Source organism: Anolis sagrei, chromosome X (assembly GCF_037176765.1).
Source record: "Anolis sagrei isolate rAnoSag1 chromosome X, rAnoSag1.mat, whole genome shotgun sequence".
NCBI lineage: Eukaryota > Metazoa > Chordata > Lepidosauria > Squamata > Dactyloidae > Anolis > Anolis sagrei.
This window is the reverse complement of record NC_090034.1, coordinates 57,539,404-57,563,868: the sequence shown is the minus strand read 5'-3', so window position 1 is coordinate 57,563,868 and position 24,465 is coordinate 57,539,404. Positions and strand designations below refer to the sequence as shown.

General features: G+C 45.0%; 1 protein-coding gene across 1 annotated transcript in view; it reads right to left on the bottom strand.

Annotated features, from left to right (window-relative positions):
• ELL (elongation factor for RNA polymerase II) overlaps positions 1-24,465 on the bottom strand; it is a 61,170-nt gene that overhangs the window by 8,524 nt on the left and 28,181 nt on the right. Inside the window, exons 5-9 of the mRNA XM_060784899.2 lie at positions 23,772-24,028; positions 21,947-22,059; positions 6,576-6,669; positions 5,138-5,630; positions 1,044-1,095 (exon numbers count right to left, since the gene is read on the bottom strand). Of these exons, the coding sequence (XP_060640882.2) occupies positions 1,044-1,095; positions 5,138-5,630; positions 6,576-6,669; positions 21,947-22,059; positions 23,772-24,028 (1,009 nt within the window). The remainder of the gene's footprint in view (positions 1-1,043; positions 1,096-5,137; positions 5,631-6,575; positions 6,670-21,946; positions 22,060-23,771; positions 24,029-24,465) is intronic.

Sequence of the window (24,465 nt, the reverse complement as noted above, 5' to 3'; positions counted from 1 at the left end):
GCCCATGTGGTATCTTCCAATAATAATAATAATAATAATAATTCTTCTTCCTACTACTACTACTACTATTATTATTATTATTATTATTATTATTATTATATGATAACGATAATAATAATAATAACAATATCGATGCCATCTGCCTGGCCCATGTGGTATCTTCCAATTCTTCTTCTTCTTCTTCTTCTTCCTACTACTACTATTATTATTGTTGTTATTATTATTATTATAATTATATAATAACAACAACAACAACAATAATAATAACAACAATATCGATGCCATCTGCCTGGCCCATGTGGTATCTTCTTCTTCTTCTTCTTCTTCTTCTTCTTATTATTATTATTATTATTCAATAATAATAGTAGTAAGAATAACAATAATAATACAGAGATCATCTGTCTGGGGTGCTTTGATTGTGCTTTTCCTGCATGGCAGAAGGGGGTTGGACGAGACGGCCCACATGGTATCTTCCAATTCTTCTTCTTCTTCTTCTTCTTCTTCTTCTTCTTCTTCTTCTTCTTCTTCTTCCTACTACTACTACTACTACTACTACTACTACTATCATCTGTCTGGGGTGCTTTGATTGTGCTTTTCCTGCATGGCAGAAGGGGCTTGAACTAGATGGCCCATGTGGTCTCTTCCAATTCTATTTATTATTATTTTTTATTATTATTCAACACCAACAATAATGCAGAGATCATCTATCTGGGGTGCTTTGTGCTTTTCCTGCATGGCAGAAGGGGGGTGGACTAGATGGCCCATGTGATTTTATGATTCCATGATATAACCTGGAGTGCGGCCACTGAAGGGCAGCTAAGGACTGGCAAACCATGTCTTGCAGGGAACGGCTATGGGGTCTCGGAGAAGAGAAGCCTAGAAGTGACATGAGAGCTATATTTAAATATTCGAAAGGATATCCATATAGCAGAGGGACCAAATTTTCTTTCAATGCTCCAGAGACGTCGCCATGAACCAATGGATTCAAACAGCTCTATCCCACGCCCGGCTAAACCCCTTGCTTCTAATGTAGGGAAACTCACACATAATAATCCGATCCTGTTGAGGCAGAGCTGTGGCACGTCCCGTTCAAGCCTGGAAAAGAAAAAAAGGCAAAATGGAGGAGTCAAGGGATGGAGGAGAAGACCAGGATCCCCAAACCCCTTCTCTCGGTCTTGCCTTCGTCACAAGAGCAGTTGGTGGGGATGAGAGAGAGGGGGGGGGGGCTTCTCAGTGGTGGCCCCCTGGCTCTGAAATGCCCTCCCTACATAGATTAGGCTAGCCCTCACTCTCCAAGTTTTTCAGTCTAATCTGAAAACATGGCTTTTCAAACAGGAAGAGATAGTGGCAGAATATAAATAAAGTATTATTGCTATTATTATTATTAAAAGGCAAAAGGGCAATAGGAGAAAAATAAAGAAGAGAAGGAAGAAGAAGAGGATGAAGAAAAGGATGCGAATAAGGAAGGAGAAAAGAGGAAGTGGAGGAGGAAAAGGAAAAGGATAAGGAGGAAGAGAGGAGGAGGAAGAAGAGGAGAAAGGAGGTAGACCAGGCATGACCAAGCTTTCCAACTTCAGGAGGGGGCGCGCATGCTAGCACCCCCTGCTAGGAGGACTGGCTCCCTGGTGATGGAAGGGATGGAAGGAGAAAGAGGGAAAAAGGGAGGAAAGAGGAAAGGAAGAAAAGACAAAAGGGAAGGAAGGAAGTAGAATGAGGGAGGAAAGGAAGGGAGAGAGGTAAGGAGGAAGAAAAGAGAGAATGAAGGACAGACAAAAAGGAAGGAAGGATGAAAGGGTGGAAGGAGAAAGGGAGGGAAGGCGGGAGGAAAGAAGGAAGGAAGGACAAAGAGTGGAAAGGAAAGATGGAAGGAAGGGAAGGAGGAAGGAAGGAAAAATAAAAGCAAGGAAGTAGGGAGTGAGGAAGGGAAGAATGAAAGGAAGGAAGAAAGGGAAGGAGAAAGGAAAGAGAAGGAAAGGGTCGAAAGAGGGAGTAAGAGGGAGGTAGAGAAGGGAGGGAGGAAAGAGAGAAGAAAGGAAAGACAAAAGTGAAGGAAGGATGGAAGGGAAGTATGGAAGGAGAAAGATGGAGTGAAGGGATGGAGGGAGGTAAGGAGGAAGGAAGGAAAGAGAGAAGGAAGGAAAGAGAGAAGGAAGGAAAGAGGGAAGGACAAAAGTGTGGAAAGGAAGGATGCAAGGAAGGGAAGGAGGAAGGAAAAAGAGAAGTAAGGAAATAGGGAGGGAGGAAGAGAAGGGAGGGAGGAAAGAGAGAAGAAAGGAAAGACAAAAGTGAAGGAAGGAAGGAGAAAGGGGGCAAGGAAGGGATGGAGAGAGGTAAGGAGGAAGGAAAGAGAGAATGAAGGACAGACAAAAAGGAAGGATGAAAGGGTGGAAGGGAAGGATGGAAGGAGAAAGAGGGAGGAAGGGATGGCTGGAGGGAGGGAGGTAAGGAGGAAGGAAGGAAAGAGGGAAGCAGGGAGGAAAGAAGGAAGAATGGACAAAAAAGTGGAAAGGAAGGATGGAAGGAAGGGAAGGAAAAAGAGAAGTAAGGAAGTAGGGAGGGAGGAAGAGAAGAATGAAAGGAGGGAGGGAAGGGAAGGAGAAAGGAAAGAGAAGGAAAGGGTGGAAGGGTATGGATGGTGGGAGTAAGAGGGAGGGAGAGAAGGGAGGGAGGAAAGAGAGAAAAAAGGAAAGACAAAAGGGAAGGAAGGAAGGAAGGAAGGAAGGAGAGAGAAAAGGAGGTAAGGAAGGAGGTAAGGAGGAAAGAAAGACAAAAGGGAAGGGGGAAAGAGAGGGGGAAGGAAGGGATGAAGGGAGGTAAGGAGGAAGGAAAGTGAGAAGGAAGAAAAGAAGGAAGGACAAAGGAGTGGAAAGGAAGGATAGAAGGAAGGGAAGGAGGAAGGAAAAAGAGAAGTAAAGAAGTAAGGGAGGGAGGAAAGAGAAGAAAGACAAATGGGAATGAAGGAGAAATAGGGAGGAGAGAGGAAATAGGGAATGAAGGAAAGGTGGAAGAGACGGAAGAAAGGAGGGAGAAAGAGTGAGGTAAGGAAGGAAGGAAGGAAGGAAAGGAAGGAAGGAAGGAAAGAGAGAAGGAAGGAAGGATAGGATGGTGAGAGAGAGGGCCTGAGAAAAGAACCCAAGGGGCCGCATTCGGCCCCCGGGCCTGTGTATGCCCATACCTGAGATGGACAAGCAAAGGAAGTGGAGCAGTAGGAGGGGAATAAGAAAGAAGAAGAAAAGTAAAAAAGAAGCAGAGCATGAAGAAAAAGAGAAAGAAGACAAAGAAGAAAATAGCAGCAGTTGGACTACAAGGCGCTCTCCTAGCAAGCCAAACGAAGGGTAGAGAATGCTGGGATTTGCAGTCCAACTTCATCCGGATGGGCACTGTTCCTGATTTTAGGCTCCACAACACTGGCCCTCAGTATGGTCATTTGGGCCAATGAAGACATTCAGAAACCATCCCACAAAAACAGAAAAAGCAGAAGCCAGCAGGGGGCAGGAAAGGGAGTTTTTGACCGGCTCTCGACTGCCACCTCCTGTGGATTTTCTGAAAAATGCAACATGGCTTGGTCAAAGTTGCCAACTGCAGAGTTTGAGAAACACTGCTCTATAGCAGGCCTGGGCAGACTTTCTAACTTGGGGGGCGCATGTTAGCACCCCCTGCTTAGAGGACTGGTGATGGAAGGAAGGAAGGGAAGGAGGAAGAAAGGAAAGGGGGAAGGAAGGAAGGACAAAAGGGAGGAAGGGAAGGATGGAAGGAGAAAGAGGGAGAGGGGGAAGGAGGAAGGAGAGAGGGAAGGAAGGACAAAAGGGAAAGAACAAAGGATGTAAGGAGAAAGAAGAGAGAGAGGAAAGGAAGGAGGGAAGACGGAAGAAAGGGAGGAAGGGAAGAATCAAAGGAAAAAGAGGGAGAGAGAGAGGGAGGGAGGAAAGAGGAAAGAGAGAAGGAAGGGAGGCCAAAAGGGAGGAAGGGAACAATGGAAGGACGGGAAGGAGAAAGGGAAAAGATGGAAGGGAGGAAGAGAGGGAGGAAAAGAAAGATGGATGGAAGGAGAAAGAGGGAGGGAAGGAAGGAGAAAGGAAAAAGAGGGAAGGGAGGGAGGAAAAGAAGGATGGAAGGAAGGAATGGAAGGTGGAAGGAAAGAGAGAAGTAGGGACGAAAGGGGGGAAGGAATAATGGAAGGAGAAAGAGGGAGAGAGGGAAGGAGGAAGGAAAGAGGAAGGAAGGAAGAACAAAAGGGAAGGAACAAAGGATGGAAGGAAGAGAGGAAAGGAGGGAGGCAAGAAGGAAGAAAGGAAGGACAAAAGGGAGGAAGGGAAGGATGAAAGGAGAAAGAGGGAGAGAGGGAAGGAGGGTGGAAATAGAAAAGGAAGGGAGGCCAAAAGGGAGGAAGTGAATAATGGAAGGAAGGGAAGGAGAAAGGGGAAGGAAGGAAGGGAGGGAGGGAGGAAGAGAAGGATGGAAGGAAGGAAAGAGAGAAGGAAAGATGGAAGGAGAAAGAGGGGGGTAAGGAAGGGGGGAGGAAAGGAGAAAGGAAAAAGAGAAGGAAGAATGGGAGGGAGGAAGGAAAAGAAGGATGGAAGGAAGGAATGGAAAGTGGAAGGAAAGAGAGAAGGAAGGATGAAAGGGTGGAAGGGAATGGAGAGAGGGAGAAAGAGGAAGGGAAGGATGGAGGGAGGAAAGAGAAAAGGAAGGAAAGACAAAAGGGGAGGAAGGAAGGTGAAGGAGAGAGGGAAGGAGAGAGGAAGAGGGAAGGAAGGGAGGGAAAGAGAAAGGAAAGAGAGAAGGAAAGGATGGTGAGAGAGAGGAGCCCCTGAGGAAAGAGCCCAAGGGGCCACATCCAGCCTGGGTTCGCCCATGCCTGCTCTATAGGATAACATTAAGGCCATGTTCGATCTGACCCAGAAGGGTCTCCTTCACCTTCAGGGCAGCTCCCAATTAGGAACATGTTAAATATCGGCACGGGCCAAATCAAAGGAGCAGACGTGGCAGGACACAGGCAGATTCCAAACACTCTCCACAAAAGGAAAGGGGAAGAAGCAAAGAAGCCCCAGAAAAAGAGAGGGAAGAGATTCTCACTTTCTGAGAAACCCCAAAAGCCTCACGACCGCAGAGATGACCAATCAACTTTGGGACCTACCAGCAGTGCCTGGAGCAGAACCCTCAGCCACCACATCGTCCCCTTTTTCCATTCCACCTTCAGGCTTTTCTTGGGGGTTTGGCTGAGGAAGCATGGCCAGATTCTTCTCCTCCCTCCTTTCCCGCTCCTTGTGCTTCTTGGGCTTCTTCCGGGATTTCCCGTGGTGTTTCCCAGCCGGGGCAGAGTCCCTTGCGGTCACCACTGGGGCTGCCAACAACCTCTCGCCCGAGTTGGCCTCTAAATCCTTCCCGTTGTGTGTCAGGTCACTGCTGAGGCTGCCTAGTGGGTTGTGGGGCAGCTCCAAGGCCAAAGCAGGCAAAAGTGAGGCTGAGGGGACTGGCTCCGATGTGCTTGCAACAGGCAATGGGCCCTCCTTGCCTTGGGCTGAGTTCAGTTTGCCATTGAATGTCGGCTGAGTCCTTTGGGCAAAGTGAGAGATCCGGGGCTTCTTGTTGGACAAAGGGTCGGTGAAGTCCGAGGGCTGCCCTCGCTTCTGGGGAGACAAAAATAATAAAGGGGAATCCTAGGATCGGGATCTAAAAGCTCAAGGCTGTTGTCAGGACCTGGGTGGAGGATGAGGAAGGAGGACTCCTCCTAGCAGTCGAATCAGGGGCAAATGTAGAAGAGCCACCTGAGCAGACTCATACTTTCAGGAGCAGGACCCTCAAGGCTTGGATAGGGCGGGATGAGGTTCTTCAGGGGGAAAAGCAGAGCTGATTCCCTCGCCTTCAGCTATGGGTAGATGCCACCCAGCTGAACAAATCCAATTGGCTGGCTCAGAAAAGCGCCTCTCAGCTCTAAGGGCTTTATTAGTAAAGGTAAAGGTTTCCCTTGCCATTAAGTTTTGAGTCCAACTCTGGGGGTTGGTGCTCATCTCCATTTCTAAGCCAAAGAGCCAGCGTTGTCCATAGACACCTCCAAGGTCATGTGGCCAGCATGACTGCATGGAGCGCCGTTATCTTCCCACCAAGATGGTACCTACTGATCTACTCACATTTGCAAACTGCTAGATTGGCAGAAGCTGGCCCTAAAAACGGGAGCTCACCCTGCTCTCTGGATTTGAACTGCCAACTTTTCGGTCAGCAACTTCAGCAGCTCAGCGCTTTAACTCACTGCGCCACCAGGGGCTTTACTGGGCAACATAAATAGCTGGTGGTTGCAATAGCTCTTTGCTGAGAGCAACGTTTTGGATAGCGCTATCTTTGTTGGTAGACTTTGTGTTTGGATTTTTGACTATGTGTTTGGATCTTGACTTGGACTATACTTGGACATTCTTGAGGTTCTCTGTCACTGACCCTTTGGAATGGACTCTTTGACTATCTTCCTGTCTGAACTACCTACTGTGTATCATTGTGGACTGTTGGAGAGCACGCCAGTCGGTTCTGACAGCTATCCAGGACCGAAATGGGATCCATGGAAGTGTCCAAAGGGGCCTTACCTGCGGAGGGGAGGAGGAGACGTCAACGTCACGGGAAGGACTAGGAGCAGTGTTTTCCGGGGGACAGGCCAAATTTGGTGTAGGGCAGAGTTTCCTGCAAGACAAGTAGAAGGCTCACAACAGCTGCAAACAATCAAGATCGAATGGCCATCGGTGAGGAGTGCCTTATACTGTATATTTATTTATTTACTAGCTGTCCCCTGCCACGTGTTGCTGTGGCCTAGTCTGTGTATATGTATGTTGTGTGTGTGTGTGTGAGTGTGTGTGTGTGTGTGTGTATATATATATATATATATATATACATACACACACACACACACACACATATATATATATATGTATGTATATGTATATAAATATATGTATATATGTGTGTGTGACTATATTTGTGTATATTTGTAAATATGTTGTTTTGCGCATGCATTGTAATGTATTTTTTATTATTATTTTTTGGCTTTTCAAGTCTCTTCTGCTGGGTTTTTCAGTGTTTTTATGAGTGATGGTCACTTGTTGGCCTGATACATGTATTTTGTCCAAATTTGGTATCTATTCGCCCAGTCGTTTTTGATTTATGTTAATCATAAATACACTGACAGTATTTTATTTATTTTTATAGACTGTCTTTAGCAGTGTTTCTAAACTTTTTCAATGCCACAACCCCTTAATGCAGTTCCTCATGTTGTGGTGACCCCCAACCATAATACTATTTTCGTTGCTACTTCATAACTGTTCTGAATCATCATGTATATATCTAATATGCAAGATGTATTTATGTTGAAAGCCTTCGACAATACATTGTATTTCTGTTGTTATAAACTGAACATAATTAAAGCATACTGATTAATCACAAAAACAATAAGTTTGGGGAGTATGGACAATGGATGATGAGATTTGGAGTACCTTCAACTGATTCAGCTCAGACTTCCACAAACCACTAAGACCCCCATGAATGACAGATCTGAAGCAAACTTGACACACAGAACCGCCATGACCAGCATAAAATACTGGAGAGGTTTGGAAGGAATTCACAGTAATAGTGTTGGAAGAGACCTCTAAGGGCCATCCAGTCCAACCTCCTTCTGCCATAAGGGAAAAACACAATCCAAGCACTCCTAACAGATGGCCATAGAGACTCTGCTTAATAATAATAATAATAATAATAATAATAATAATAATAATAATAATAATAGAATCTTAGAGTAAGGAGACCTCCAAGGGCCATCCAGTCCAACCTCCTTCTGGCATAAGGGGAATGCACATCAAAACACTCCTGATAGATGGCCATTTAGATTCTCCTTACCATCACTGAAAAAAACCCCGCAAATACACCTCTAAGAATAAGAATATTATTAATAATAATAATAGTAATAGAATCCTAGAGTAGGGAGACCTCCAAGGACCATCCAGTCCAACCTCCTTCTCGCATAAGGGAAAAGCACATCAAAATACTCCTGATAGATGGCCATTTAGATTCTCCTTAATAACAACAACAACAACAACAATTCCTTTCTTCCTCCCTCCCTCCCCCCTTTCCTTCCTTTCCTCTCCCATCCCTGTCTCTTTTCCTTTCCTTCCTCTTTCTTTCCTTCTACCTTTCTTCCATTCATATCCTTCTCTTCCCCAGTCCTTTTCTTCCTTTATTTTCCTTTCCCTTCCTTCCGTGACAGTTTTGTAAGGGGTTTTAAAGGGGGGTGGGGTGGGGGAGGACGAAAGGGTGGAAGGGGGGATATGGAGACCAAGTGGGGGAGTTCCTGGTCTTCCCATGGTTTGCATCCTCCCTTCACCCAACTGGTCGGGGGGGGGGGGTGTGCAGCCGCTCCTGCAGCCAGGCTTGCCTTGCAATCCTCCGGTTTTGGGGGGAGGGTTGCCTGGGGGCCACTTGGGCCTCAAGGAGCCTTCACGGTGGCTGCCGGGGCTGCCTTCACGCCCTCTGTCTCTCCTTCCTTCCCTCTATCCTTTCCCCAATCCCTCCCTTCCCCAAAAGAAAGAGGACTCGGCCTTCCTGCTTGGAAAGGGACTCCATGGCGAGGCTTCTCTTCCCTCACAACGATTGCGTCAGTCTTCTCGCTCGCTGGGGAGGGGGGCTTTTGCGCATGCTCTGTTAGGATTATTTTGCAGGGGGGGTGTGTGTTCAAATTATTTCCCCTTCATTTTGAAAGATTTTTTTGTTTGAAAGACATAGATTGGTTTAGTATGTATTTTGCTGCCAAATTTGGTGCCAATTCGTCCAGGGGTTTTTGAGTAATGTTAATCCCACAAATGAACATTACAGTTTTATTTATATAGACAGCAGTGCTCCTCAACCTTCATGATGTCGCAACTCCTTAACACTGTTCCTCATGTTGTGGTGACCCCCAACCATAAAATTATGCTACTTCAGAACTATAGTTTTGTTACTGTTATGATTTGTCATGTAAATATTAGATATGCAGGATGTATTTTCACAGCAGGGGGAGGGCATTTGGTGGGAGGATTTGCCGTCTGTTTCCAAAAAGGAAGAGAAGGACATCTTCTCTGCCAAAGGGGTTCTTAAGACCATCAGAAATATATGGTTTCTAATAGTCTTTGGCGACCCCTCTGAAACCCCCTCGTGACCCCCCCCAGGGGTCCCAACCTCCAGGTTGAGAAACACCGATTTATAGTATTTATATTTCGCCCTTCTCATGCAGAAGGGGTCTCAGAGCGGATCAGAGAACACATATATGTCAAACATTCAATGCAGCTTATATAATGACAAGACAAACAACACAGTCCAGGGGTCTTCAGACTTTTTAAACAGAGGGCCAGGTCACAGTCCCTCAAACTGTTGGAGGGCCGGATTATAATTTGAAAAAAACATGAATGAATTCCTAGGCACACTGCACATCTTATTTGTTGTGCAAAACCCACTTTAAAACAATACAATAATTAAAATGAAAAACAATTTTAACAAATAAAAAATTATTAGTATTTCAATGGGAAGTGTGGGACTATTTTTGGGTGATGAGATAGGATTATTGTTGTTGTGTGCTTTCAAGCCATTTCAGACTTAGGTTGACCTTGAGCGAGGGCCGGGTAAATGACCGGCCCCCGGGCCTTAGTTTGAGGACCCCTGACATAGATAGAGGTGTATATATGTAGGCTATCCTGTCTTTCGGCATGTTGGAGGCTGTGCTCAGTTCCGGCCACAGGGGCGTGCTGTTGCTCCATCTTCCCTGCCAAAGAGGTTTTTTTTGTTTGTAAACTTCCTCGTTTTTGATCTAATTGCCGTAGGTGCAATGAGTTAAACCCTTGGGCCGACAGGACTGACCATCGACAGGTTAGAGGTTTGAATCGGAGGAAAGCGCAGATGAGCTCCCTCTGTCAGCTCCAGATCCCCATATTCTCATACAGCTGGGAAGAAGCCCCCAAGGCCCATTCAGTCCAACCCCATTTTTCCAGGGAAGGAGACACAATGACAATGAGAGAAGCCTCCCACAAGGATGGTGAAACATCAAAGCATCTGGGCAACATCCTTGCGAACGGCCAATTCTCTTACACCAGAAGCGTCTTGCGGTTTCTCAAGTTGCTCCTGACACGTGCGCACACACGCAAATCTAATCGCCATGCCTAGATACATCTCTGCTTTAATGTGGAACCTATTTATCTACTCACATTTCTCTTTTCGATCTGCTAGGTGGGCAGGAAGCTAGGCAGAAGGTCATAAGCTTACCCTGACCCGGGCTTCAATCTGTCAGCCTTCCGACTGGCAACATTTACTGCAGCTGGCGGTTACCTGCTGTGCTAAAGCCCGGCCCATCTTAGTTGTGTCTCCTTCCCTGGAAAAATGGGATTGGATCGGATGGGCCTTGGTGGTCTCTTCCCAACTGTATGAGAATAGGGAGGGGAAACACTAGACACTTGTCAGTACCTGAAAGGCATGGATGTTGCCCTTGTTTTCTGCCGCTCCAGAGATTGTAACCTGATTCCCTAGATCCAAATTACCCAAAAAGGGATTCTACCTAAATATCCAGTATAAGACCTGCTGGACTGATGGATTCTCCTCCTTTGGAGGCATTTAAACAGAGGTTTGGATGGGAATCTTTGGGAGAATATGGCAGAAAGGGGTTGGGAAGATGTTCCTTGGGTCCTTTCCCAAGATTTTACTAGCCTCTCTATGACAGTGTTTCTCAACCTGGGGATCAGGACCCCTGGGGGGGGGGGGGTTGTGATGGGGGTTTCAGAGGGGTTGCTAAACACCATCAGAAAACATATTTCTGATGGTCTTAGGAACTCCTTTGGCAGAGAAGGCTGAAGATCTCTCCGCCTGTCCTGCTCTTCCTTTTTGAAAACAGATGGTGAATCCTCCCACCAAAAGCCTTCCTCCACTGCGACTGGCCAGGCTCTCAGCCAAGGGAAGACTCCAATTGGGGAGGGGAGAGCAAGCATGCTCTGCACATAGCAGTGTGGTGCGCATGTGTGGACAAAGGAGAGCGGGCAAGGCTGGAGGGAGGCTTGCATTAGCGAGTCCCTTCAAGGCATTGGGGGTTCTATGTAGGAAGTTTGGCCCAATTCTATCGTTGGTGAGGTTCAAAATGCTCTTCGATTGCAGGTGAACTATAAGTCCCAGCAACCACAACTTCCTAATGTCAAGGTCTATTTTCCCCAAACTCCACCAGTGTTCACATTTGGGTTGGGGGTTACTACAACATGAGGAACTGTATTAAAGGATCGCAGCATTAGAAAGGCTGAGAAACACTGATCTAAGTAGTCCTGTACAGATGTCAAGACAAAATGCTTACTTCCAAGAACTGGATCGAATTATGTATTATTATTATTATTATTATTATTATTATTATTATTATTATTAGCTGTCCCCTGCAATGCGTTGCTGTGGGCTAGTCTGTGTATATGTATATATGTGTGTGTATATATTTGTGTATATGTGTAAATATGTTGTTTTGCGCATGCACTGTAATGTATTTTTTTGGCTTTTTAAGTCTCTTCTGCTGGGTTTTTCAGTGTTTTTATGAGTGATGGTCACTCGTTGGCCTGATATATGTATTTTGTCCAAATTTGGTGTCTATTCACCCAGTAGTTTTTGATTTATGTTAATCATAAATATACGGACAGTATTTTATTTATTTTTATAGGATGTCTTTAGCAGTGTTTCTATACTTTTTCAATGCCACAACCCCTTAATGCAGTTCCTCATGTTGTGGTGACCCCCAACCATAATACTATTTTCGTTGCTACTTCATAACTGTAATTTTGCTACTGTTCTGAATCATCATGTAAATATCTGATATGCAAGATGTATTTATGTTGAAAGCCTTCAACAATACATTGTATTTCTGTTGTTATAAATTGAACATACTGTATATACTCAAGTATAAGCCTAGTTTTTCAGTCCTTTTTTTAGGCTGAAAAAGTCTCCCCTGGCTTATACTCGAGTCAATATTATTTATTATTTTACTTTGTTGTTATTATCATTACATTTATTATTTTATTATTGTTATTATTACATTCATTATTTTACTCTATTTATTATTGTTATTATTACATTCATTATTTTACTCTATTATTATTATTTTACTCTATTTATTATTATTGGAGGACATGTAAGCATATTTACATTGAAGAAGGTTAGAATAATGATTTAATCAGAGTTGGACAGTCTTATCTTGAATTAGTTTTATGTAAATATTCAAAAACATTTAACCTACTGATGCCTAAATTAATATAATTTTATTGGAATCTATTTTTATTTTGAAATTTACCAGTAGCTGCTGCATTTCCCACGCTCGGCTTATACTCGAGTCAATACATTTTTTGTGGCAAAATTAGGTGCCTCGGCTTATATTCGGGTCGGCTTATACTCGAGTATATACGGTTGTTGTTTTTTTTGTCGCGTCAGGAGCAAGTCGCTTCTGGTGTGAGAGAATTGGCCGTCTGCAAGGACGTTGCCCAGGGGACGCCTGGATGATTTGATGTTTTTGTCATCCTTGTGGGAGGCTTCTCTCATGTCCCCGCATGAAGAGCTGGAGCTGATAGAGGGAGCTCATCCGCCTCTCCCCGGATTCGAACCTGCGACCTGTCGGTCTTCAGTCCTGCCGGCACAGGGGTTTAACCCACTGCGCCATCGGGGGCTCCAGTATATATGGTAATTAAAGTATATATGGTATATACGGTAATTAAAGCATAGTGATTAATCACAAAAACAAGTATATACGGTAATTAAAGCATAGTGATTAATCACAAAAACAATAAGTTTGGGGAGTATGGACAATGGATGATGGGATTTGGAGTACCTTCAACTGATTCAGCTCAGACTTCCACAAACCACTAAGACCCCCATGATTGACAGAGCTGAACCAAATTTGGCACGCATGACTAGCAGAAAATACTGGAGAGGTTTGGGAGGAATTCACAGTAATAGTGTTGGAAGAGACCTCTAAGGGCCATCCAGTCCAACCTCCCTCTGCCATAAGGGAAAAACACAATCCAAGCACTCCTAACAGATGGCCATAGAGACTCTGCTTAATAATAATAATAATAATAATAATAATAATAATAATAATAGAATCTTAAAGTAGAGAGACCTCCAAGGGCCATCCAGTCCAACCTCCTTCTGGCATAAAGGAAAAGCACATCAAAACACTCCTGATAGATGGCCATTTAGATTCTCCTTACCATGACTGAAAAAAACCCCGCAAAACACCTCTAAATTCAAAAAAGGAAGAAGACAACACACCTCCCCTGCCCCACCCCTCACGCTGAGGACAGAGAATGAGGGTTTCGAAGCAGCAGCGGCTGGCAGCAATGGTTGCTGCTTCCTACATGTCTCTCAGCCTCTAACTTACACTAAGGCAAGGGATCAAAGGGCAGAGGCTGAGGAGGAGAGAGGAAAAAAGAGGGAGGGAGGCCACACTCTACGCACACACTCTGACTCTCTGTCTCCCACGCACACACTCCCACAGCACAAGGGAAGGAGGAAGGTGCCATGATGGGGGTAATAGGGACACACGAAACTGACATTGCTTGGAAAGGAGCCCCAAAGACCATCCAGCCCAACCTCACTTGGCAGTAAAGGAAGACACCATCAAAGCCCTCACAACAGATGGCCAACCAGTTGGAAGGGAGCCCTAATGGCCATCCGGTCCAACCCCCTCCTTCCCTGCCTTCTTCCTTCCTTCCCTCCCTCCCTTTCTCTACTTCCCTTCCTTCTCTCTTCCTCCCTTTCTTTCCTTCCTTTTTCTCCTTCCCTCACAAGCTTCATCCTCCTTTATTAAATCTACAGTGTAGATGCACCCAAAGTCAACCCTTCCACACTGCAACTGCCATGTAAAATCCAGATTATCTACTTAGGACCAGATTATATGGCAGTATAGACACATGCGTGCGCACACACACCCACAAATTGATGGATGTTGGATCACTGGTTGGTGATATATATATATATATATATATATATATATATATATATATACACACACACACACACACACACACATACATACATACACATACACACACACACACACAATACTTTATATATTACTATTATATATATTGCTATATAATACATATATATAAAATATATTATTGTTATATATACTACTATATAATATAATGTTGCTACTATATATTACTATATTAAATAGACTCATAGAATAGAGTTGGAAGGGACTCTACCATGGTATTGGGGGAGAACAGACAGGAAGGAAGGGGAGAAGAAAGGAGGGAGGATAAAAGGGAAGGAATGAAAGAGAGGAGGGAAGGAAAGAAAGAAGGAGGAAAGGAAAAAGGGAGGGAAGGAAGGAGAGAAGGAAGGAAAAAAAGAGGTACCGAAGGAAGGAAGAAGAGAAAGTAGAAAGGAAAGAAAAAGGGAAGGAAATGCAGGAAAGAGGTAAATAAGGAAGGAAGGAAAAAAGGAAATAAAAAGTGAAAGAAGGAAAGAAACAGGGAGGGAAGAAAGGAGACAAAGGAAGAAGTAGAGAAAGGGGGAAGGAAGGAAAGAGAGAAGGAAGGATGAAACCAAAGAGCGAAAGAAGGAATGAAAGAAAGAGGTAGAGAAGGAAGAAAGGAGAGAAAGGGGAAGGGGAAGAAAAAGGGGGGGGGGGAAGGAATAGGTAGGTACCTCTCTTTCATAATAGATAAGATATCTACCTCTACTTTGAAAATTCTTACTATAGGTCACAGCAACGCGTGGCAGGGCACAGCTAATAATAATAATAATAATAATAATAATAATAATAATAATGCACTCTAAACCAGAGCTGACAGCTGGCACAACAAAGCATTGCATGGGCAGTTCCTTGAGAAGATTGAAGGAAAAGTTGACAAGGAGAAGACCTGGTTATGGCTCACGAATGGAACACTGAAGAAGGATCCAGAAGGCCTGATTCTTGCCGATCAGGAACAAGCCATCAGAACCAATGCAATTAAGGCCAGGATTGAAAAATCAACGGATGACCCAAAATGCAGACTGTGCAAGGAAGCTGATGAAACCATAGACCATCTCCTCAGCTGCTGCAAGAAAATCGCACAGACTACAGACAAAGACACACCTCTGTGGCTCAGATGATTCACTGGAACTTATGTCACAAGTACCACCTGCCAGCAGTAAAGAATTGGTGGGATCATAAACCCGCAAAGGTCATGGAAAATGAACACGCAACAATACTGTGGGACTTTCGAATCCAGACTGACAAAGTTTTGGAACACAATACACCAGACATCACGATTGTGGAAAAGAAAAAAGTCTGGATTATTGATGTCGCCATACCAGGTGACAATCACATTGAGGAAAAACAACAGGAAAAACACAGTCGCTATCAAGACCTTGAAATCGAACTGCAAAGGCTCTGGCATAAACCAGTACAGGTGGTCCCAGTGGTCATTGGCGCACTGGGTGCCGTACCAAAAGATCTCAGCCGGCATTTGGAAACAATAAACATCGACAAAATCACGATCTGTCAATTGCAAAAGGCCACCTTACTTGGATCTGCGCGCATCATTCGAAAATACATCACACAGTCCTAGACGCTTGGGAAGTGTTCGACTTGGGGTTTTTTGATACGAAATCCAGCACAGAGATCTCGTTTGCTAAGACATACTGTGCTTTTGTATCAGAAAAATAATAATAATTCCTTTCTTCCTCTCTCCCTTCCCTCTCCCCCTTTCCTCTCCCATCCCTGCCCCTTTTCCTTTCCTTCCGCTTTCTTTCCTTCTACCTTTCTTCCATTCATATCCTTCTCTTCCTTTCTTCTCTCCTTTCCCTTTCTTTCCCTCCCTTCCGTGGCAGTTTGTAAGGGGGTTTAAGGGGTGGGGGTGGGGGGAGGAGGATGAAAGGATGAAAAGGGGGATATGGAGCCCAAGGGGGGGGGGGTTGCTGGTCTTCCAAAGGTTTGCATCCTCCCTTCACCCAACTGGTCCCGAGGGGGGGGGGGGAATGGGGGTGTGCAGCCGCTCCTGCGGCCAGGCTTGCCTTGCAATCCTCCGGCTTTGGGGGGAGGGTTGTCTGGGGGCCTCAAGAAGCCTCCACGGTGGCTGCCGGCGCTTGCCTTGCCAAGCCGCCAAGCCTCCACGCCCTCCGTCTGTCTCTCCTTCCTTCCCTCTATCCTTTTCTCAATACCTCCCCTCCCCAAAAGAAAGAGGACTCGGCCTTCCTGCTTGGAAAGGGACTCCATGGCAACGGTTTTCTTCCCTCACAACGGTTGCTGCGTCAGTCTTCTCGCTGGCTGGGGAGGGGGGCTTTTGCGCATGCTCTGTTAGGTTTTATTTTGCAGGGGGTGTGTGTTCAAATTATTTCCCCTTCATTTTGAAAGATTTTTTTGTTTCGTTTGAAAGACATAGATTGGATTAGTATGTATTTTGCTGCCAAATTTGGTGCCAATTTGTCCAGGGGTTTTTAAGTTCTGTTAATCCCACAAAAGAACATTACATTTTTATTTATATAGATTATTGTGTCTTCAAATGGAACTACTGCGACCCCTGCAGCTTGTGAACAGGAAGCTCAGGTGTGACGCACAAATCTGTCCTCCCTCAGCACCACAATTAAGCATACTGGACCCTATTTATGGAAGGCATTTATAGGTCGTGACAGCAAATGCCAGCCCTTTTGCCTCCCTTTTTCTGCCCTCTCCTCTCTTTGAATGGTTTCCTCGCTTTGCCAAAATAAAAAAGCCCCATTTGGCTGTCAGTGGAAAGCGTTGTTGATTCAGACAGAGTCTGAAAGGGGGAAAAGTTTTCTTTGGCAAAAGGGAGGGAAGCCACATACAGACGGGACGGAAAATTACAAACGGGCCACAGAGCGGCCCCTGGGGTTTCTAGGCTTCCTCTTCCAGGCACTCGGGTGGCCGAGATCCTATAAATAGACTCTGGGCAGGAGTGGCAAACAAGGGGCCATGGGTTGCTGTGAGTTTTCTGGGCTGTATGGCCATTTTCCAGGAGCATCCTCTCCTGACGTTTCACCCACATCTATGGCAGGCATCCTCAGAGGTTGTGAGGTCTGTTGGAAAGTGGGGTTGATATATCTGTGGAATGATGTCCAGGGTGGGAGAAAGAACGTTTGCCTGTTTGAAGCAAGTGTGAATGTTGCCATTGGCCACCTTGATTAGCACTGAGTAGCCCTGAAGCTGCAAAGTCAATCAGTAAAAGTATCTGCATAGAGGTCTGTTGGAAATGAGGCAAATAAGACTGTATATATATCTGTGGAATGATGTCAAAGGTGGGAGAAAGAACTAAATACTAAATACTTTCTTACTCTTATTATAAAATAGCTTGACACATTGCTATTCTATTTCCTTGTAAAGGTGGATCTGGCCAGGGTGGTCCATGCCTTAGTCACCTCCAGATTGGACTACTTTTTTTTTTTGTCGTGTCAGGAGTGACTCCTGGTGTGAGAGAATTGGCCGTCTGCAAGGACGTTGCCCAGGGGACGCCTGGATGGTTTTTTATGTTTTTATCATCCTTGTGGGAGGCTTCTCTCATGTCCCTGCATGAGGAGCTGGAGCTGATAGAGGGAGCTCATCCGCCTCTCCCCGGATTCAAACCTGCGGACCTGTTGGTCTTCAGTCCTGCCGGCACAGGGGTTTAACCCACTGCGCCACCGTGCGCTCCTGTATTGGACTACTGTAATGCACTCTACGTGGGGCTGCCCTTGAAAACGGCCCGGAAATTTCAATTGGTCCAACGGGTGGCGGCCAGGTTGTTAACTGGTGCTCCTTACAGAAAGCCGTCAACCCTCCTGTTTAAGGAGCTTCATTGGCTGCCGTTCATTTTCCGGTCCCAATTCAAGGTGCAGGTTCTTACCTACAAAGCCCTAAATGGTTTGGGACCTGCTTACCTGCATGACCGCATTTCTGTGTACGAACCCACATGAGCTCTTTGATCATCTGGAGAGGACCTGCTCGCGCTCCCACCTCCATCGCAGGAGCGATTGGTGGGGATGAGGGAGAGGGCCTTCTTGGTGGTGGCCCCCCGACTCTGGAACTCACTCCCCAAGGACATCAGGCATGCCCCAACTTTGGCAATCTTTAAGAGGAGCCTGAAAACGTGGTTGTTCCAGTGTGCCTTCCCAGAATAAGGAAACTCCCAGCAATATGTCCCTAATTGGACTTTATTAGTGATCTAGGACTGTCTGTACACCCCATTCTTTTCCAAAATTCTATCCTAGTTATATTTCACCTGGTCTTGCTCAGCATTATTTTTAAAATTTTAATTATTACATTTAGCCCAGCCATAGGTTTTTAAATGTTATTGTTGATGTTTACTGCTTATTTTTTTGTTATGAGTTTTATTTTATTGTTCTGTATTACTGTTGTTCTTGTTTTTTGCTGATGTATTGTGGGCTCGGCCTCATGTAAGCTGCACCAAGTCCCTTGGAGAGATGGTAGCGGGGTACAAATAAAGTATTATTATTATTATTATTATTATTGTCTGTTGGAGGTAAGTGTGAATTTTGCAATTGCGTACCTTGATTAGCACTGAATAACCATGCAGCTTCAAAACCTTTGTTGGGAGGTGTTAGCTGGCCCAGATTGTTTCCTGTCTGGAATTCCCCTGTTTTTTGAGTGTTGCTCTTTATTTACTGTCCTGATTTTAGAGTTTTTAAGTACTGGTCACTAGATTTTGTTCATTTTCATGGTTTCTTCCTTCCTGTTGAAATTGTCCACATGCTTGTGGATTCCAATGGCTTCTCTCTGTCGTCTCACATAGTGGTTGTTAAAATGGTCCAGCATTTCTGTGTTCTCCAATAATACTCTGTGTCTAGGTTGGTTCATCAGGTGCTCTGCTATGGCTGACTTCTCTGGTTGAAGTAGTCTGCAGTGCTGTATATGTTCCTGGATTCGTGTCTGGGCAATGCTGTAGACCAGGGGTCCTCAAACTAAGATCCGGGGGCTGCATATGGCCCCCAAGGTCATTAACCCGGCCCTCACTCAAGGTCAACCTAAGTCTGAAATGACTTGAAAGCACACAACAAAAACAACAACAATCCTATCTCATGTGCCAAAAGCAGGCCCACACTTCCCATAAGTTTGTATTTCTTAAAATTGTTTTTCATTTTAATTATTGTATTTTTAGGTGTTTTTTGCACTATAAAAAAGATATGTGCAGTGTGAATTGGAATTCATTCATGTTTTTTTCAAATTATAATCCGGCCCTCCAAAAGTTTGAAGGACTATGACCTGGCCCTCTGTTTAAAAAGTTTGAGGACCCCGGCTGTAGACAGTTTGTACGTTGTGTTTCTTTATCAGCTTCCTTATGTGGTCAGTGGTTCCCTTGATGTATGGTAAGAACACTTTTCCTCTGGATGGATAAAAACTCCAACCATCACTCAAGTCAAAAAAGAAGAACAATCAAAGCCTTTACAGACAGTGCAAAAAGGTGATCTGAACCACCTCAACTGGGCTCTACAGGCCAAAGGAAACTCCATCATAGACATCAAAAGAGCTGCAAGACCAAGAACAAGCCATGAGTCTCAAGACAAAGATACACCCAGAGGAAAAGTCTTCTTACCATACATCAAGGGAACTGATTGCATAGGGAAGCTGATGAAGAAACACAACCTACCAACTATCTAAAAACCTACCAAGAAAGACCAACAAATGCTCTGTTCGGCAAAGGACAAGAGGGATCTTCTCAGCTCTGCAGGAGTCTACTGTATCTCGTGCAGCTGTGGACAAGTCTCCATAGGGACCCCCAAACGTAGCAGCATTGCCCAGGCACAAATCAAGGAACAGGAAAGGCACTACAGGCTAAGTCAACCAGAGAAGTCAGCCATAGCAGAGCACCTGATGAATCGACACAGAACACAGAAATGCTGGACCACTCTCACAACCACCATGTCAGACAGCACAAAGAAGCCACTGAAATCCACACGCATGTGGACAATTTCAACAGAAAGGAGGAAACCATGAAAATGAACAAAATCTGGCTTCCAGCATTAAAAAAAACCTCTGAAATCAGACCAGTAAATAAAGAGCAACTCTCAGGATATAGTGGAATTCCTGACAGGGCCAGCTAACTCCTCCCAACAAAGGATTCCCTCAGGCAGGAAGCAACCAGGCTTTGAAGTTGCAAAGCTATTCAGTGCTAACTAAAGTGGCTAACTGCAATGTTGACATTTGCCACAGGCAGACAAGAGTTCTTTCTCCCACCTTGGATATTATTTCACAGATATATAAATCTCACTTGCCTAGTTTCCAACAGACCTCACAACTTCTGAGGATACCTGCCATAGATAATATAATATAATAATAATAACACTTTATTTATACCCTGCTACCATCTCCCCTAGGGACTCGGTGAGGCTTACATGAGGCCGAGCCCAAAATACAACAATACAAGCAATAACAATAACAATACAAGCAATTTAAAATAACAAAACAATAAAACAATAACACATGCATTATCAGTAGGACAACACACTGTAAAATCTATGGGTAGGCCAAATGTAATTAAAATTAAAAGATTAAAAAATAATGCTGGACATGGACAAAAAAGTGATAGGGCAGTTTGTGGGAACATACGAGCAGACCTAAATATACCAACGTCAGGAGAGAAACGTCAGGAGAGAATGCTTCTCAATCAGGGCCAGCTAACACCTCCCAACAAAGGAATCCCCCAGGCAGGAAGCGGCCAGGCTTTGAAGCTGCAAGGCCATTCAATGCTAAGCAGCTGTGGACAAGTCTCCATAGGAACAGGAAAGTCACTGCAGGCTAAGTCAACCAGAGAAGTCAGCCATAGCAGAGCACCTGATGAATCAACACAGAAATGCTAGACCTCTCTGACAACCATGTCAGACTACACAGAGAAGCCACTGAAATCCACACGCATATGGACAATTTCAACAGAAAGGAGGAAACCATGAAAATGAATAAAAAACTCTGAAATCAGACCAGTAAATAAAGAGCAACTCTCAGAATATAGGGGAATTCCTGACCAGAAACAATCAGGGCCAGTTAACTACTCCCAACAAAGGATTCCCTCAGGCAGTAAGTAACCAGGCTTTGAAGTTGCAAGGCTATTCGGTGCTAACGAATGTAGCCAATTGCAATGTTGACATTTGCCACATCTCCCACCATGGATATTATTTCACAGATATATAAATCTCACTTGCCTAGTTTCCAACAGACCTCACAACCTCTGAGGATACCTGCCATAGATTTGGGTGAAACGTCAGGAGATAATGCTTCTCAATCAGGGCCAGCTAACACCTCCCAACAAAAGAATCCTCCATGCAGGAAGCAGCCAGGCTTTGAAGCTGCAAGGCCATTCCAAGGCAAGGTGGCCAATGGCAACATTCATACTTGCCTCCAACAGACAAGAATTCTTTCTCCCACCCTGGACATCATCCCACAAATATATAAAACTCACTTGCCTAGCTTCCAACAGACCTGACAACCTGTGAGGATGCTTGCCATAGATGGGGGCAAAATGTCAGGAGAGAATGTTCTGGAGCATGGCCAGATAGCAACCCAGTGATTCCGGCCATGAAAGCCTTTGACAACACAAAGAGCCATGGCATCCTAGAGTTGGAAGAGACCCATCCAGTCCAATCCCCTTCTGCCAGGCAGGAAAATACAATGTAACCCCTCCTTGCCTTTGGACTCTGTGGAGGCCTGAATCTGAATCCCTAGGTCAGACTGGATGATCTCAAAGGGCCCCTCATTTCCCAGTTGCCCACTCTTAGCCAGCATAAATAGCTCAAAAAGCAAAAAGAAATCCGCTACTTGCCCACCCTCTTGAATTTTCAAATTCAAAGGCCCCACAGAGACCTTGCTCGAAATACTGGAGAAACTTGGGAGTTCGAATGCCCATTCAGGCATGGAAACCCACTTCCTCCCAGAAGGAAAGAGGTCCCAAATGCTTCCCATGTCCAAAAGGAGAGAAATGCCCATCTCTACCGCAAAATGATTTGTTGGTCTGCTTCCGAATAGCCCGGCCAGTCCTTCTGCACCTCTTTGTACAGCTGAACCTTCAGAGTACAGGAGCCGTCCCTGGGACTCACGGTGGCAACCTGTAGGAGGCAAAGAAAGGCAGGAAGCAGGTATTAAACAAGGCCGTTTTAGGTTCACATGGTTTCATCCCAATAGTATGTTTCATTTACAATTTCTCTGGGAATTTGGTGGGTCATCCAGGTGATTCTATGGCAGTGTTTCTCAACCTTCCTCATGCCACGACCCCTCAATGCAGTTCCTCATATTGTGGTGGCCCCCAACCACAACATTATTTTCGTTGCTACTTCAGAACTGGAATTTTGCTACTGTTGATATTGTCACTTGGGAGTTGTAGTTGCTGTCATTTATGGTTAACCTACAATGAAAGAGCATTCCGAACTCCATCAATGATGGAATTGAACCAAACTTGGCATAGAAAACTCCCATGACCAACAGAAAATACTGGAAGGGTTGAGTGGGCATTGACCTTGAATTTTGGAGTTGTAGTTCACCTACATCCAGACAGTATTGTGTACTCAAATATTTATTAATTTATGGCATTTATATGCCACCCTTCTCACCCCGAAAGGGACTCAGAGCGGCTTACAAGTAAAAAAGTAAATAACATATAGTATTATCATAGCACAATATTAATATTATATATTACACTGTAGTATAACATTATACTGTAATATTATTAGTAATATTGTATTATTATTAATATTATTAGTATTCGTATTATTAGTAATTTTGTATTTTGTCTGTTTGTTTGCTTTGTTCTGTTAGAAATGTAATATAATTTGACTGGTTGCCCTGACACGACAAATAAATTAGTAATATTACATTTAATATAAAATGTATAATTATTATATCATTTTATTAGTAGTAGTAGTAGTAGTATATTGTATTACATAATAATATTATCAATATTATATTATATTATATTATATTATATTATATTACAAGCACAGTGCAGGAGACAAGATGGAACTGCCTTCCTGGCTCCTCTTTGCACTCTGATGTCAGAGCAGCGGTTGGTGCTGGGGGGGGGGGGGGGGGGCATTGATGACACTGGAGGCAAGATGGAACTGCCTCCATGGCCCCTCTCTGTATTCTGATCTCAGAGCATCAGTTGATGATGGGGCGGGGGGGGGGGGGGCTCCCAACCGATGACACTGATGGCAAGATGGAAGTGCCTTCATGGCCCCTCTAAACCAAACTTGGCACAAATACTCAATATGCCCAAATGTGAACACTGGTAGTTTGGGGAAAATAGACCTTGATATTTGGGAGTTGTAGTTGATGGTATTTATAGTTCACTTACAATCAAAGAGCATTCTGAACGCCATTAAAGATCGAATTGGGCCAAACGTTCTACACAGAACCCCCATGCCTTGAAGGGACTCGCTGGTGTGAGCCTCCCTCCAGTCTTGCATGCTCTCCATCGCCCATGCATGCGCAACATGCTGCCATGCACTGAGCATATCCGCTCTCCCATCCTCACTTGGAGTCTCTCCCAACAGCCCTCCCTTTAGTTGAGAGGCCAGCTGAAAGGACAGGAGGAGAGATCTTAAGCCAAAGGGGTTCCTAAGACCATCAGAAATATATATATATATTTGGCAACCCCTCTGAAACCCCCTCGTGACCCGCACAGGGGTCCCGACCCCCCAGGTTGAGAAACTCTGCTCTAAAGAATGGCAAGCTGCCTCTCAAAATGCCTTGCCATGAAAACCCGATCCCTGCATGGCCTGCAAGGTTGGACAGTGGCCTTGCAGTGCAGGGACGGCCTTACCTGTGCCAGGAGTGCCTCCAGAGACTCCTTATCCTGCGGCGAGAGGCCGTCCTTCTGCAGCCTCAGGAGCAGCTCAGGCTTCCGGTAGGGCTTGAGGGCCAGCAGGTGCAGCACCCGGTCCCTGAAGGGCCGCTGAGAAACAGCGTTGTTGCCCTTCTTGCTCATGGTGTTGGCCAGGTTGATCGGCATCGGGCGGACCCGTGATGGGACGGTGTCCAAGGCCCCCGGGGCGGGCTTGCGCACCTTTACCGTCTTGCCTGAGTTGGGAGTAAAAGCAAAGGCTTGAGAGATGGACCTCGCTTGAAAGACGACAGACCCAAGTTGGGAAAAAGCTTCCCTTCCCGTATGAAGCTGAAGAGGTAATAGGGAAAAAGGTAAAGGTAAAGGTAGTCCCCTGACATTAAGTCCAGTCATGTCTGACTCTGGGGTGTGGTGCTCATCTCCATTTCTAAGTCGAAGAGCCAGCGTTGTCCCTAGACACCTCCAAGGTCATGTGGCCGGCATGACTGCATGGAGCGCCGTGGGAAATGCAACCCAAAATAGGTAAAGTAGACGTCCAGGAATACCTGGCTACTCTAAATGAATTCAAGTCAACAGGGCCAGATGAACTACATCCAAGAGTATTGAGAGGCAGAAAGAAACCAAGAAGGAGAAGAATGAGACTCAGAGATCAGGATCCCGTTATTCTCCTGTC